A 17,826-nucleotide genomic window follows, 5' to 3' on the forward strand; every position below is an offset into this window, starting at 1 on the left:
ATTTTAAACTTCAGGGAATTCCAATTGGGGAGCCAGAAACCCACCTGTTAAAGGGTACAGATCCAATGACCCTGCTACACTTCAAACTCATTAAAATTACCCAAAGCATTCCTCATATCAAGACATTCACTCCTATTATTAGGAAATGGACCTGCATTTCCCAATAATCTTTATCAGAGCTAAAAATTTGTTCCTCTCGATGGCTAGGCCTGTAGTACAGACACTAAAGGTCACTTCACATTGTTTGTGAGGTAAGCAACTGGGAGACCACTGGCCATGAGAAGCTAAGTATCTAGGCCCATGGGAACCCTTTAATGACAACACATTCCCCAATCATGGGCAATATGTCTGGCTCCTAAAACATTTTATTATCTGAAACTACTGTATCTCCTGCCCAAAAGCCAGTGTGCTACTCCAATGGAGGATGTAACTTGTTTAAATAAAAGTTTTGCAATGATACCACCTAGAAGGCCCAATTGAGGAAATCTCCAAATCATACAGAACTTCAGCCTCACCTATTATCCAAATCCCCTAACCTCCATGTTGCCTTGAATAATTTAACTACCAATATAGAGTGGCAGGATTATTCCCTAGCGGCTGGTTAGGGTCTTGGTTATACTTAGCACAATCAGGTCATCCTACTTCTTGCTTTCTCTCAGTGTAAAAACTAGAAGTTCCCACATATGAAGAAAAACTGAGTAGAAAAAAATGGGGTGTCTTACAAACTGGAAAGTGGCTTCCTGAGTGAATCATTCCATATATCATTCTGCAGCTTGGGTAGAAGAAGATGGGTCCTGAGGCTATCACACCCAATTTATCTGTTTTGCCGCATTATTCACCTCCAAGCAGTAGTTGAAATTTGAATTTATAAAAATTGAATTTATAAAACTGCTAGAGCCTTTGATATACTGGTAAAACAACATACTAATGCAAGTAAACCAAAACTGGTTAGTCTAAGAGTACTTATTGCCTTCAATATATGTGGAACAGAAAGTCTAAGTTAACTGTTTTTTGAAAATTGATGATGAAGGAAAAGTTCTAGAAGAAATCACAGACAAGATGAGAAATATTGCCCATATCCCCATACAAACTTGGAAAAGATGGAATCCAAAATCCAAATAAATGAATGGTTTAGAGGATGGTTCCCTGCCTTGGGCAGATTCAAGACCCTGATAGGAACAATAGTTCTTGTTTGGGGAGCATGTTTAATATTATCCTGCTTTGTTTCTTTGATATTGTAGCCATCAGAGCCATTATGGAGGCCACTATAGAAAGAATGAAAGCAGGCTGTGGAATAACGCAGTGGCAATATAAACTACTCAAGCAGGATGCTGCTCATTGAAACTTCGTGGGTCTGAGCATCAAAGGGGAGAATAATGCAGCAGTGGGGAAGGGGCTGACATGAGGGGGCCATGTGGCAGGAAATGGAAAGTTAAAAAAACTGAACCAGGGAATTGCCATGCAGTACTTAGTGCCTGTAAAGGGACACATAGCACTGAGAACAAGCTAGCCAATGAAAAATATGTAACTATATATGGGACAGAATATTCTTTTTGCTTATACAATCTGCTTGTAAGGGTATGTAAGGCAAATCCCCTTTGTTCACAAAATTCATTCTTTAACCACAAGTCCATTGAGTCGGTACTGGCACAAATAAACATTGCTTCTTGGAAAGCCTTGGTATCCACACTCTCTGTCCAAGTATCCCACAACAGTACTGCCAAACAAAACAAAAGCACTACACTGAAATTCTACCTCAAGCTAATCAGAATGGATCTTATCACTAATACTATATATACCTAGAGGTATGGCTCAGTGACAGAGCACTAGCCTAGCAAGTGTGAGACACTGAGTTTAAGCTCCAGTATCTTCAAAACCTAAAAGAATACAGAAAATAATAAATGCTGGAGAATATACAGGAGAAGAGGTATGCATATATACCATCGATGAGAAAGAAAATTAGTCTATCCAATATGATAATAAGTATATTTCTGCAAAAAGCTAAAAATAAAGTTACCACATAAGCCTGCTATACCACTCCCAGAGAACAAAAGAAACCTGAATGATTAAAGGGATCATAATCAGCACACACTAGAGATACTTGTACATCCACGTTCACAATAGACTAGGTATAGAATCAGCCAGGGAGCCTATCAACGAATGAGATCAAGAAAATGTCATTAGGCCCATTATTTTGTAGCTATTACACACTAATAAAATAACTGAAACTAGGGTCCTACTCTGAATTGTTTTACAGCTCACATTGTGCTTTCCAGTTCTCTCTGCCTTGAGCAAATCCTGTGTCCCTTAATTCAATTTTTTTCTCCATACTCTTCAAAGTATCCAGTCTCTTAGGGAATTTTCAGTGCACAATATGATATCGTTTAACAATATTAATAAACAGCCAGCATGCACTCATTTACTTTTAGGACCACCAAAAGTACTAAAATGGATTCTGTACCCAAAGATTGTATTAAACTATTTAGCAAAAACTATGGGAAAATGACACAATAAGTGAGTGTTACAAGTAAATAAGCAAACAGACAAACACTCATTGATAATATGAATGAGCAGCTATTCAATGACAAATAATCCAAATTTACAGATCACATAACTACGGTGGACAGCATCTACTAACAGGGATATATTGCATATATTTTTTCTGGCTTTGGAAAGACTTTGCTTAATTGTAATTCCTTTGTCTTCATATTTGACAATAGGCTCAGGTCCACAGAAGTAAGTCACAACAGACAGCTAAGACTAGGCTCCTAGTCTGAATTGTTCTACAGCTCACACTGTGGTTTCCAGTTCTCTCTTCCTTGACAGATCTTGTGCCCCTTAATTGCTTTTGTTTTTCAATACTACACAAAGCATTTAGTCTCTTAGGGAATTCTCAATGTACAGTGCAATATCACTAACAATATTAATTTTTTGCTAGTCCTAAGGCTTGAACTCAGGGCCTGACTACTCTCCTTGGACTTTCCTCAAGGGTAGTGCTCTACCACTTGAGTCACAGTACCACTTCCAGCTTTTTTCTATGTGCGTGGTACCAAGGAATCAAACCTGGGTCTTCATGCATGCTAGGCAATTATTCTACCACTAGGCAAAACTCCCAGTCCAACAGTATTAATTTTTAAAAAGCAGGCATCCCATCACTTACTTTTAGGGTTACTTAAAGCAGTAAAAAGATTCTGTACCAAAGACTGGATTAGGCTTCTTAGGCACAACAATGAACAAAATGCTACAATAAGTGAATATTACAAATAAAAAAGCAAACAAACAAATATACATAGAGGATATGACCAAGCAAGTGGGCAATGAAAAAAAATCCAAATTAGAGGTCACATAGCCATTTTTAACAACAAATTTCCATAACAAAGCGAACCGATTGATAGAGAAGTATTGCAAGACACTCACATTCAATACTGGTTATTGGAATGAAGAAAACATCAACATCATTTCTCTCTGCCCACTCAGCATGCTTGCATGGCAGCAGCCCCATCTCACATCAGGACTGGGATAAGTACCTGCAAGGTTGAGAGTTTGAGAAGGGATAGTATTTGCCGAGGGATGATATTCTCAAGAAATATTTAATGTAAGAAAAGTGAGTATTCTCTGAAAAGATAATTTAGAGACCCTCATCCCATAACAAATGGCCAGATCATAGTCCTAGAATGCGGTATGAAGTACAGACACACTATGTATCCTTCCTTTCTACTAAGTAAGAGCACTGGCCTAAGGGATGTAACCTTTGTCAAGCTAAGAGAAAAAAAAAGGTACTCCAAATGAAAACAGTTGGAACAAAATAGTGCTAGTCAGATACCAGTACCTCATGCCTTTAATCCAGATATTCAGAAAGCTGAGATCTGAGGGTCATGATCCAAAGCCAGCATGGGCAGGGAATTCCATAAGACTCCTATCTTCAATTTACCACCAAAAAGCTTGAAGTAGAGCCATGGCTCAAGTGGTAGAGCACTAGCATAGAGCACAAAAGCTCAGTAAGAGCATCTAGACCCTGAGTTCAAGCTCCAGGACTGGCACATGCACATACACAATACACACACATACAGACATACACACACACACACACACACACACACACACACACACACACACACACACACAAGAACAATGATGTCTTGACATGTTCCAGTGACTCCTTACTATAATTTCTATTTAGTAAAGAGGCACCAGAGTTCTGGAGGATCACATGTCAAAGGTAGCCCACAGAAAAACTCACAAGTAGACCAGGAGCTTAGCCTAGTGGTAGAGTGCTCCCTTAGAATGCACAAAACCATGGGTTCAATTTCTTGGTACCATATACACACAAAAAAAGCCAGAAGTGGCACTGTGGCTCAAGTGGAAAAGTACTAGTCTTGAGCAAAATGTGTACAAGGAGAGTATCCAGGCCCTGAGTCAAGCCCCAAGACTGGCAAAAAAAAGTTCACAATATTCCTTCCCCCTAAATAAGCAGTAAAATGTTGGCACAGGGTGTGGAGAAAGTACTAGAGAAGCAGCCCAGCAAGCAAGTTAAATGACTAGGAGGGCCTCAATTCAAACCTCAGTACTTCAGGAAAAAAATTAATGTGTTTCACATAAATCCGAGTCTGTTGTCAGCTCTCTTATGTCTAACCTAATGTGGCTCACCATCCACTTTCTGCATAGAGATCTCAGGAATGGAAGAATCATACATGATCAGATCCCCTGTCAGGGAGGACAGAGTCTTAGGTCAGGTATGGAGCAAGGAGGGGTTTTTGACAAAAATAAAGGATGGGTAAACCCACAAGAGGGGACCTCACATTGTTCCAGATTCTGTTCTTATCTCTGAGATACTTCAGGCCCAGCTCTGAGGCTGAACAGCTCCTCATTTCCTCCTGAAGAGTCTCTGGGAGGGGAAGGCCTTATATAATCGTGACCTTGGTTCTTCATGAGGAGTGTTGGCCCTAACTGGAGTTAATGTGAAGACAAGCAATGCCAATCAGCTACTAACCACAAGCCTGGCCACCGATAGCAGGCCTGTTAGGCCCCAGAAAGTCATAGTTGTAGTATGTCTACCCTTTCATTTTAGGGATTAAAGAAGGTATGGACTATGTTTGAGTGTGGATGACTTGGGTTAGAAGAGGGAGTACTACCAGGATCTGCAGAACCCCAGTTTCAGTTTTGATGTAGCACACAGAGCCATTTAGACTGAGGAGTACCTCATTTCTTTGTAAAAGATCCAAGAAAAAAGAGTACTAATGTATAATTGTTGGGACCTTAGTTTTACAAAGGAGACATCTTTAAAAAAAAAAGGAGACATCTTTCTTGTAAAAAATATATATATATCGGATATATTTGTATTTGGTTATTTGAAATTGGATAGGGAAGGGGGGGGAAAACAAGATGAGGGTTGGGGGTGGGGGGGAGGGAAATGGGGACCAAGACATGTGAAAGGGTATGTACGGGAATTAATGCACCATCTATCTGGCAAATATCATGTGACCCTTCTATTAATTACAATAAAAATATATGAAAAAATACATATATATCAGATATATATATCAGACAGGGTGAAGATAGTGTCCATGAGTAGATCTGAGGACCTCAATATAGAAAAGAGTTGAGTCCTTCTGTCAAGCCTGGTAAGTTGCTGTTTTTGGTACCTCTAGGTCTCTTCTGATGAGCTTGACAAAGTAGGCATAGCCTATATAGATAGTACCTGTGCTCAACGCTCTATTAATTATCAATATTTGCACATGACAGTGGCTCAAAAACAGAGGGGTGTGGGTCCTTTAAGACACTGCCCCTGCTGCCATCTTCAGAGACCCCAGATAGCCTATATCGTGATGTGCTTCATCTTCACTTCCTCTGAGACGAAGGCTGAGATTTGTGACCTATCCACACAATGTGGCATGGCAAACCAAACTATCTGACAGACTGATCATGACTTCTTTCTACATGGCATATTATCATGAATCCCTGCACCGTGGCATGATGCATCATCTGACAGATTGATCTTGAATTCCTGCGACGTACGTGGCGTGGCGTGGCGTGGTTTGGCGCGACGTGACTCACCATCTAACGGAGTGACTGAAAGCTCAAGACTGTTCTGGATTCTAGGTGAGGGACCTGAATTTGAAGTAAGTTAAACAAAGGTCTCCATTATGTTCTGCCCCTATCTGATGGTGCCTAGTAATCTCAGTGAAATGCTCATGAGGAATTCCCAGGAGACTCAGAGGGGAAATATATTGGAAAATTCTAGATTCTGTAGCCAGAGGAGGTCTAAGAGCTCCTTGGAGTTAAATTGAAACCATGATTATTCTCGAATCTAAGCATCAACAGAAAGCTGTGTTCCCGCACTCATTTCTAAAATTTTGTCTATTCGTTTGTTTGTTTGTTTGTCCTAGGGCTTGATTTCTGGGCCTGGTGGTTGTCCCTGAGCTCTTCAACTCTAGTCTAACTGCCCTACCCATGAGCCACAGCGCCACTTCCGGTTTTCTAGTGGCGTATTGGAGATAAGAATTTCATAGTCTTTAGTGCTGGAGATGGCTTTGAACCTCGATCCTCAGATCTCACCCTCCTAAGTAAATAGGATAACAGGCATGAGCCTCTGGTCCCGGACTTTGTCTTTGAAGTGAGATTAGTGGTTATTCTGACTATGTCAGTATCACAGACCTGAGTGAGGAACAAGGGGACCACTGACTCTAAAGTCTATGTTCTAACACATGCAATTTCTTCCTTGGAGATCCCCAGAAAAAAGCTGTCAAGCCATCATACTTTTTTTCTAGTGAGAGTCAAAAAACTGATTAGACTTATTGTATGCCTCAGAGAGAGGACGCTTAGAGCTTCCCAGGACTCAAAATGAATGTTCCTAAATGATAATGGGTACTACCACTTCTCCTACCACTCCCCTCTCCAAAAAACAGGCAGCTTAGGGAGCCTTCCTCTACAGCTACTTGTAGCTAGGAGGAGTGGCCCACACATGGATGTCAGGTGTATGGGAACTCTTTCTTTTTGGTACCATTATTTTGCTTTTGGACCTGGTCCTCCTCAGGGCAACAGTGAGGACCCTGAAAGAAAACTGAGGGCCGTACCCAATTTATTTCAGAGCAGATCTTCACAAAACTCATAGAACTGAATTCTTCCTAGCAAGGAGTTCAGCTGGCCTTTCACTTTACATAGCTCCAGGGAAATGGGGATTTTTTTGGGGGGGGGGTTGGGGGAGGCATCAGAATTCATGCAGCAGAGCTGCATGTCTGGATCATGCACTATTGGAAAGGGCCCAGTCAGCACTAACAGTTGATATGATGGTCCTGAGTGTGAACTAGGAGGTGCTTCTAACCAGGAACACAGGAGAATCCACAGGAATTAACTCTGCCACCACCCTGCTCATTCCTAGTGCACACCAGAAAGGAATGGTAGACTGTAACCTCTAAAGTAACCTCCAAAGAGTTCTCAGGGTACAGGCTGATCAGAACAGGAGCCCAGCAAGTTCATAGAGCAAGGACCTTAAGAGTAATCCGCAGCGGCAGATTTCTTATAGGCGTCTACTTGGTAGAAGTGCTTATGGTCTCTCATTCTGTCCCCTCCAGGTTCGTGCCTCTCCAAGTCTCCAACCCACACTCTTGCTTGCTGTCCCCGACCACAGCCAGCATGCCTCCAGCTCATAAAAGTAATCGCAGAAGTCATGAGAAACGCTTCCAGGGCTCAGGTAAGACCCAGAAACTCAAGAGACCTCAGCCAACTACAAGCAAGACACAAAAATCCCCCTTTCCTCAATCGGGGATGATTACTCGCTCAAGGTCTGCCTGTATGCCACAAATTGTTCTTGGTACACTCGAGAAAGCCCTTTCCACCACCGTGTCTGAAGATGCTTCTTCCACATCACAAAAAAGAACCACATACAAAACTATGGGAAACCCATCTCAGAATCTGCCCACCAAGAAGTATCCTGGAGATATTCTAAGTAGTATAGCTCAGATGTTGGTGGAGTTTATGATGGATAAATATGTGATGAAAAAACCCATTATGAAAAAAGAGATGCTGAAGATAGTTGACAAAAAGTATAAGAAATGGTTCCAGGAGATCCTTAGAAGAGCTGCTTTCAACATGGAGGTGGTATTTGGTATTGATTTACAGGAAATTAGTGCCACCAACCATTCCTATGCTATTGTGAACAAAATGAATCTCCCTAATGATGGAAGAGTGAATGCTGGCAAAGGTTATCCCAAAACAGGTCTCTTGATGAATATCCTGGGTGTGATATTCCTAAAGGGCAACTGTGCCAGTGAGGAGAAAATCTGGGAATTCCTGAATAAGATGAAAATATATGATGGGAAGAAACACTTTCTTTTTGGGGAGCCTAGGAAGCTCATTACTGGCGATTTTGTTAAGCTTAAATACTTAGAGTACCGGAAGGTGCCAAACAGTGATCCTCCTCACCATGAGTTCCTGTGGGGCCCAAGAGCCCACACTGAAACCACCAAGATGAAAATACTAGAATTTTGGGCCAGGATTAATCATACACTCCCCAGTACCTTCAATTCCTGCTATGATGAGGCTTTGCAAGAGGAAAAAAAAGAGACCTTCAGACACCAGTAAAAACTGAGCAATATACTAATGCTACATCCAGGCCATACCTCAGTTATGAACTGAAGGGTGTGACTGAAAACAGACAGTTTATAGTACAGAGTATGTTCACCTTCTATAAGAGCAATTTGGAGATTTGTACAGATTTTTTAAAATATTTCTCAAATGTTCCTTGTATTTACCAGTATGATGTAAGCTTATGAATTATATTGTTGGCACTTATCATTAAAGGGTAAAAGTTTTATTGTTTTCTTAAATGAATTAGGGAAATTCCCATCTTATTTTAAGATATGCTTCATGATAACATAGAATTGAAGTATTTCTTTTATAATGTAAGAAGACTGAGTAAAATACACAGAATGGAGAAATAGCAATGAGTGGTAGATTCAAATACAAATTTTAACCTGTTTTGCACTAAATATTTTATGAAAATTAAAACATAATTAACTGTTTCAGGCTGATTTGTTCAAGAATGAAGATTTAAGTCATAATAAAGTATACTTCCATGTTCACTGATTCATTTCTTCCATAAATATCCATTGACCAAGAGAAAGACCTAGAAACTGATCGTGCAATCATAAACTCCAAAAGCAGCTGTCATAAATGATAAATAGTAGTACACGCATAAGGCAGAAAGAATAAAAAGAATTAAGAAGAGAAAGGCATGATTTTTAAGATGATTCTGTATAATTTACCTGATTGAGGCGATGTTAGGCCTTAGGAAACTGTAAACTCCTCAGGTGTAAGGGGGCTTGCAGTTTAAAGCAAGGCACACCGGATATGGAAGTGGTGAACAAGATCTAAAGTCTTACAAGGGACATCTGAGTGGAAAGAGTTGGTTTGAATGGGAAAATGTCCTTAACACTTAACTTGAGATATCGTGAGAAAACCAGAGAGGATCTCCACCTGGTGGAAAGATGGAAGTGTGTCCTAGAACAGCCCAAACCCTATACACATGAAATATTCAATACACATTGTGGCCAGAGAGAATCTGAGAAATAAGAGTGAGAATCTGAAAGGAGGTAGGATGCCTAGGAGAGCATCAGAGACCTGAATGGGGAGACACAGAGCTTGGTTCATTAAATTGACATTCAATTAGCCTGGGTGCTGATGGCCTACACCTGTACTCTTAGGTACTCAGAAGGACGATACCTTTCTATTTCAAAGCCAGCCAGGGCAGGAAAGTCTTTTAGACTCCATTTCTAATTAATCATCAAAATGCAAGAATGGAGGCATGGCACAAGTGGTAGAGCCACGAGTGAAAAAAAGCTAAGGGAAAACCTGAAACTTGGAGTTCAAGCTCCAATACAGGTACACAAAAATGAAGACATTCAATAGGTTACCCTATGTGGAATCTGGCAAAATCTAGGCAAGGTCTATAACTTTAAGCCGAGAGAGAGAAGAGTCGGGGGAGGGGAAGAGGGAGGAGAGCAGGACAGGGAGAACACAAAGTTTATGGTCTTGGAAATACATTTTATTTTATTTTATTTTGCCAGTCCTTGGCTTGTCCTTGGGTTTTCTCAAGGCTAGAGCTCTACCAATTGAGCCACATCACCATTTCTGGCTTTTTTTTCTATGTATATGGTACTGAGGAATCAAACCCGGGTCTCCATGCATGCTAGGCAAGCATTCTACCAGTAGGCCAAACTCCCGGCCCCTGGAAATACATTTTAGAATCTTACTATTACATCAACAGGATGTCTAATTCACACTGATTTATCATATATGTTTTCTTTAATCTGAAATATAACAAATTATCTTTATTTTTAGATTTAAAACAACCCCAGTGTAGTGAATGTCAAGAACAAATTAATCCTAGCAAGCACAGGATGTACAAATATATATATATATATATAATATAATATATAATACATATATATATATATATATATATATAGAGAGAGAGAGAGAGAGAGAGAGAGAGAGAGAGAGAGAATGAGAGAGAAGCACTGAGGATTGAATTCAGGGCCTTTGTGTGTTAGCCTAACACTTCATCGCTGGAGCCACACCTTTAGCTCTACTTGTTGCTGGTTATTGTGGAGATGGACTCTTGTGAGTTTTCCTGCACAGGCTGGCTTTAAAATCTAATCCTGCAGCCAGGAGTTTAGACTAGTCATAGAGTGCTTGCCTAGCATGCACAAAGACCCGGGTTCGATTGCTTGGTAGAGCTCTAGCTTTGAGAAAGTGCAACGACAGTGCTCAGGCCCTGAGCTCAAGCCCAGAATGACAAAAAAAAACATAATCCTGCAGATCTCTGATAAATATGATTACAGGTGTGAGCCACTGAGGTTAGGCTTAAAAGCTGGTACTTTACATACACTATATGCATTTAATCATTCCTATGAGACACAGGCTTATCCTATCCACTTCACCGATGAAAAGCCTAAAGCTCATAATTGGGTAATATGAACAATTTCACATTGTTCGTGACAGATTTGGGACAATAACTATGTCCTAAATGTAAAGGTCGTGTTAATTCATTTCTCCCAACAGGAAGTTGGATTTTTGTCTCTTTATATATGTTTGTATGCATATATGTATGTGTGAATGCATTGCTGGTAACAGTGTGAACTCAGAAACCTGTGTTTGCTCAGATTCCTTTGCTGCTATGTTACTGCACTACCACTTAAGCCACACCTCCAGTCTGACTTTTTACTGATTTTTCATGTTTTTTCTCGCTGGACTAGCTTTGAACCTTGATCCCACAGATTGCAGCCTCCTGATTACTTAAGATCACATGTACAAATCACCAGCACTTACCTCCTTAATTCATTATTATTCTCACTAGTCCCAAATGTAGTCCCAGTACTGGAAAAATAAATTAAAAACACAAAATTACAAATTCCCCAGCTTTGATAACTCTTGGGAGACAGGAACCCCAAAATCTGTAAAGTTTATAATAAAGTGATCAAGAACTTGACTGGCCCAACTCCATAGAAGGAAGATTACCCAAATCGTGGATAAATCTGGAGCCACTGGAGCACTGGAGCCACCAAACCTCTCTCAGTGAGGATACCACAGAATCCTTTGCCAGATATGAGAATCAGACCTAAGTATCAGAAAACAGCCCTCATCCCTTTCTCAGGGGTATCAGTGAAATGAGTGTTTAGGTTCTCCTATCAATCAGATTTAGGATCTTGAGTTAGGATTCTCAGTAGTGCAGACCATGTTAAGACATCAATCTGTCCTAAATGCCACTTCTGCAAACCATACCACTTGTTGCCAGATAAAGTCTACCTCTTTTCTTCCTGTCTTGTGGTGTAGTCATTTTATGAAGCAAATTCCTTAAGTCAAGAAAAAGGAGACCCTGGACCTGCAAGTAAGAAGTCTGGGGAACCATCCACTCTGAAATACAGATGGGAAAAAATTGATTTATGCTCAATATTAGGCTTAGTATACACAAGCCTACAAATTCAAAGGCAAGTTATGAGGCTCAAAGTTCATCATCACTTAAAAAATAACTTTATTTATTTGGAACAATTTTAAGCTCACAGAAAAACTAAGCACAAAGTACAGAGTTTTCCTGTACACATTCTCTACCCACACATGCACAGCCATCCTCAGATCAACATCACACATGAGAGTGGCTTACTGGTTCCAATTAATGAACCCATACTGCACATCACATCAGCATAAAATCCATAGTTTATATTTATGGTTCATTGTGTGTTCTGGTAGTTTTCAGCAAATATATAGTGACATACATTCATCAGAATCACTGGCCTAAACTCCTCTCTGTCCCACTTATTCGCCTTCCACTTCCTCTGAACGCTAATCTTTTTAGAATCAATGGCCTATAAGTTTTGTCTTTCCCCCAAAAGTCATATATTCAGTCTGTAGCCTTTTCCCACTTAACTGTAGCCAAGAGGCCAAAAAGCAATAATATATAACCTTTTCAAATTGGCTTCTTGCTGGGAGTTTGGCCTAGTGGTACAGTGCTTGCATAGCATGCATGAAGACCTTGGTTCGATTCCTTGGTACTACATACATAGAAAAAAGCCGGAAGTGGTGCTGAGGCACAAGCGATAGAGCTCTGGCTTTGAGAAAGTCCAAGGACAGTGTTCAGGCCCTGAGCTCAAGCCCGGGACTGGAAAAAAAATCAAATTAGCTTTTTTCACTTAGTGATAGCCATCTAAATTTTTTCCATGTATTTTCATAATTTGGTAGCTCATTTCTTTCAGTGGTAAGTAATATTCCATTGTTTGGATTTACTATATATTACATATCCCATCACATATTGAAGGACATCATGGTTGTCTCCCAGTTTGGATGATTATGAATAAAGCTCCTATCAAAGCTATTGTGTAGGTATTTTTGTTTTGTGGGCTTTTTCTTTTCTTTTTTTACTGTTTCTTTTGTCAGTTGTGGGGCTTGAAATCAGGACCTGTGCACTGTCCCTGGGTTCTTTTGTTAGAGGCTAGTGTTCTACCACTTTAAGCCACAGTGCCACTTCTGGTTTTTGAGTGCTTAATTAGAGATGAGACTATCGCGGGGACTTTTGTGCTCAGGCTGGCTTCAAACTGCAATCTCAGCTCCTGAGTAGCTAGGATAACTGGCATGAGCCCACAGTGCCTGGATTCCATGTAGACATTATTTTTCAACTGGTTGGGTAAATATCACAAAGTATAGTTCTTGAGTAAATATCAAGAAGTACAAATCTTATGAGAAAAATATGAAATAAGCATCAATCTTCAAACTAGTTTCCAAAGGGGCTTTAACCTTTTACATCCTCACCGGCAATGAATCAGAGTTCACATTACACAATATTCAGGTTCTTCCATCTCTTGCCCTCTGATCCACATTCCTTCTGGTTATCCCTGACCACAGTCACCATGTCTCAGGGTGAGATGTAAGGTATAATATACCTTGAGCAACACTTCCAGGTCCAAAGTGAGAACCTATGTCTTAAACGTGCTCAGTAGTCTCCCTTCTACCTCTCACTTTCCTGTTTAGGGGCAGATTCCAGAGTATAATTTTGCTTGCATTTTCCAGATGCCTCAGAAAGCCCACCTTCCAGCAGCATTGTCATTGTTTTAGATTTTGACCATCTAATAGGTGAGCAGTAGTGTGATATTTGATATCACCAAATCTGTTGGTTGATATTGTGTTAAATGAGATATCTGATCAGATCTTTTGCCCATGAGGAGCTGCTGACTGAGGTTTGAATTTAGGGCTTCACACTTGCTAAGTAGGAGGCTCTACAGTTGTGACTAGTGTCACATCTCTGACTCCTTTCTGAACTGTTTTCTTTTTATAAGAAAGGATTCTATTTTCTTTTATTTGTGCCAGTCTTGAGGTGTGAACTCCAGTCCTGGACACTGAACTTGAGCTTTTACACTCAAGGGTAGCATGCTATCACTTGAGCCACAGCTTCACTTCTGCCATTTTGGTTGTTAATTAGAAATAGTTTCATGAACTTACTTGACCAGGCTTACTTTGTATTAACATCCTCAGTTCTCAGCCACCTGAGTAGCTAGTATTGCAGGCATAAGCCACTTGCACCTAGCTTGATTTTATTTTTCCACATTTTATTAATATTTGTTCATTGTACAAGGAAAGTTCATTTTTACCTGTCCATATATCCATACAATGTACCTTGATCAGACGCACACCCCCCATCACTCTTCCTCATCCTCCACCTTCCTTATCAAACCAATCTCAACGAGATTCATCATTCCTTTCACACAAATTACCAAAGTATCATGACTATATTCACCCTCTCTACCCTCCTTGCCCCTTCCTACTAGTATCCACTCTATCCTCTTGGACAAGATCTGTTTTGCATTCCTGCCACTTATTATTTATTTTTAAAAGATCTAGTTAGTTTAAGAAATCATTTTGCTTTTGTCTGACCCACTCTTGGATTGAATCTCTCCTATTTACCTTCCCAGTAAAGCAGGGATAAGTGCTACACCCCATTGGAGTGGGTCTTTAGCTAAAATTCTCCTGATCTCAGCCTTCCAGATAGCTAAAATGACAGATTCATGCTACCATACCTAGCTACAGATTGAGAAGCGGGGGGGTCTCAGAAATATTTGCAGATGCTGACCTTGAACTTCGGTCTTCCATTCTCAGCTTCCCAGGTAGCTAGGATCATGGAATGTTTCAACATGTTTGGGTCTTATCTGTTTTTAAAAATAGAATTGTTCATTTCTTCCTATGGAGAATTAAGACTTTTTTGTATACTTTCAACCACAGTCCTTTTTCACATACATCTTTTGAAAATATTTTCTCCCCATCTGTGGGTTCTCTTTTCATTGGCTTGATAACCTCTTTACCAAAGCAAAAACAAAAATGTAAAGTTAAGCTCAATTTATTGATTATTGTTTTCATGAATACCAATCACATCTGTCATCAGGTCTAGAGAAGGTGAGGCCACTAGCCTGAAGGTCCTGTCATCGGTTTACAGAAGGAAGAGATCATGAATCTGCATAGTGTCCACATGAAGACTCATGACCTGAGGATCCCAGGACAGGACTCTGCTGAGCTATCAGCACTACATGTTCCTAGGTGGGACTGGTTAAGTGAATCACTTCTGCATTATCCTCCTCTTGGGTCCCAAGAAGCTTTAATGCATCAAATTCAGAATAGCAATGGGAGGAATACCCAGCCCAGGCAAGAGTTAACATGACAATCCTGAAGGTAATCAAAAAGGAAACCTCCACTGCATACCCCCAAACACACTAATAAACCTTTTGGCAATTCACTCAGGAATAGATAGGGATGGCAGGTCATAGATAAGACATAGTGCAATTTCTTCCACTGGATTCCTGGGAGATATGTTAAATAAGGAAAAGATACTAGCCAGGTGCTGGAGGCTCACACTTATAATCCTAGTTACTCAGAAGGCTAAGATCTGATGATCATAGTTTAAAGCCTGCTTGGGCAAGGCAGTCTATAGGATTCTTTTCTTTGTGTATGTTATATGTTGGGAGAATGGATCCTGAGTCTTGAACTCAGGGCCTGAGCTCCATCCCTGAGCTTTCTTTGCTCAAGGCTGACTCTACTCCTTGAGCCATAGCACCACTTGTAGGTTTTGTTGGTACTTTTAGTGGAGATAAGAGTCTCATGGACTTTTCCTGCCTGGGCTGGCTTTGAATGGTGACTCTCAGATCTCAGACGCCTGAGTATCTGGGATTACAAATGTGTGTCGTCAGCACCTAGTCATATGCGCCTTAACTTCAATTGGCCACAAAATAAATGCACAAGTAGAGCTGTGGCACAGGTAATAGAGTACTAGCCTTGAGTGAGTAAGCTAAACAATAACTCAAGGCCTTGAGTTTAAGCCCCAATAAACACACACACACACACACACACACACACACACACACACACACACACACACATACACAGAATCAAACTCAATAGATTCATAGATCAATGCTCTCATGGTCTCAAGGGTTAGGTGCAGAGAGCTAAACTGAGGAAATGGAGCTGTGGTCAAGTGGTAGAGTGCTAGCCTTGAGTGAAAACATTCAGGGACAGTCCCCAGGCCCTGAGTTCAAGCTCCAGGACTAAATAAATAAATGCCAAACAGGTATCTCCTTGCTACTGGTACTCAATTGATCTCATCTTTAATCAGATACCTGTATCAACCTGCTCTCCAGACCATACTTCATCCCACTGCCTCTGGCAAAGGTCATAATGCCTCAAGTTAAGAAGAGTAAACTCTGTGAGTGTGCCAGTCTGGGGAAAGATACAGTCACAAAGCTGCTTTAAGAGTCTGCAGCAGGAAAAGGGAAGTCCCACACACACTTATTTAAGTGACATTTACAAAGCACATCTGAATAGAGTTTGAGAGTCTGAAGTGTAGATACTATATAAAGTTATCAAATTCTCCCCAAGATTAAAGACAAGTAAAAAACAAAAGAGGGAGCAAGGGAAATATAAACAGGAGATGAGAGGCTCTAGATGAAGACAGTAGTATAGTTTTCTGAGCAAAGGTAACGAGATTGGGGGAAACAGAACATCCCTAAGTGGCAAGTAATTTTAAGTTGGCTGCATAATGCAAGGTATTGAGCAGAAGCAAGGGACTGGAGAGTTCCAAAGTTGATATTCCTACCCTAAAATAGAAAAATGCCTTTCACAGATACTTCGGAACTGAGCAAACCAGAGAGAATCTTCACCAGTGATATGCTAGCATAAACTCCTCTCTCTTTCAGTTAGTTGTCTCTCTCAGAAATTATGGTTACAATACTTTAAAAATTGTATTAAAATAAAATTTGGATGAAAAAGACACAGAAAAACCATGTGACCAGAAAATATACATAACTTAAAATTAAATAGGGGGAAAGTAAATTCAGCTTCCAAAATAGAAATCTCCTGTTTTCATTAGCTTTCCTAAGCATTAGCTATGGCTATTATATTTTTAAAGAGATGCTTGATCTTAAATCCATCTTATAAATTTAAGAATATTTTAAAGGTTTATTTTAATCTATACCTTATAAGTTAATTGGGAACAAATATAGATTGATCATTATAGTCATTGGATTAATTGTCTTTTGTTGAAATTTCTATTGCCTCACTCCTGGGACAAAGACCTCTTCTCTGCTGGGTTACTAGGTAGGAAACTCGCCAGATTTTTGCATGGAAATGGAATTTCCACTAAGGACTAATCAAAAAACAAGAGGAGTCAAGATGAGATTCTCATGAAAAAGGACTAAGGGGACCACAATGTATAAACATTAAGGGTTATCCAGGGCCTTAGTGAGGGTGACTTCAATTCAGTGAGAAAGGAGAAGTACCATGTAATGTTAAGACCATCAGTGAGGAATCATATATGGACCATGCCAGAACTGTGGGATCCTACAGTGCCATGTCCTTGCTGTCTATTTTGGCAGATCACAAAAGAACTGTGGTCATATGACCATCCCTCCAGTTTAAAATTGTTATAGAGGCAGGACTTCTAAAGTGACAGGAGCAGGTTCACACAAATAAGGTAGACTTATGAGATTGGTCACTTGTCCAAGTAGGCATTTGAATGGAAATTAATTAGGGCCAGAGTAGCATGCATGAAGACTCAGGTTCATATACAGAAAAAGCCAGAAGTAGTGCTGAGACACAAGTGGTAGAGCTCTAGTCTTGTGAATCCAAGGACAGTGCTCAGGCCCTGAGCCAAAGCCCAGTACTGGAAAAAAAAAAGATGACAGATGTAATCAAACTCAGCATCTGGCTTGATTTCAACATCTTAGTTGAATGGAAATTAATTATGACACCCTCTCCAGAGAGGCCCCACAAAGGAGCTCCCCAAAGTTTCCT

At 40.2% G+C, this 17,826-nt stretch overlaps 1 protein-coding gene and 2 long non-coding RNA genes across 3 annotated transcripts in view; 1 reads left to right on the forward strand and 2 right to left on the reverse strand.

Moving 5' to 3' along the window:
- Positions 1–17,826, reverse strand: part of LOC150040507 (uncharacterized) — a 145,605-nt gene that overhangs the window by 110,929 nt on the left and 16,850 nt on the right. The gene's annotated exons all lie outside the window — the stretch shown is intronic.
- Positions 1–17,826, reverse strand: part of LOC150040508 (uncharacterized) — a 104,390-nt gene that overhangs the window by 85,878 nt on the left and 686 nt on the right. Inside the window, exon 2 of the long non-coding RNA XR_016533837.1 lies at positions 3,418–3,527. This is a non-coding gene — a long non-coding RNA (uncharacterized LOC150040508). The remainder of the gene's footprint in view (positions 1–3,417; positions 3,528–17,826) is intronic.
- On the forward strand, positions 7,765–8,645 carry Mageb3 (MAGE family member B3). The gene has a single exon (XM_090326614.1). The coding sequence runs from the start codon at positions 7,765–7,767 to the stop codon at positions 8,578–8,580; it is 816 nt and encodes a 271-aa protein (XP_090182740.1). The 3' UTR covers positions 8,581–8,645.

Source organism: Megascapheus bottae, chromosome X (genome assembly GCF_031878675.1).
Source record: "Megascapheus bottae isolate mThoBot1 chromosome X, mThoBot2.hap1, whole genome shotgun sequence".
NCBI classification, from domain to species: domain Eukaryota; kingdom Metazoa; phylum Chordata; class Mammalia; order Rodentia; family Geomyidae; genus Megascapheus; species Megascapheus bottae.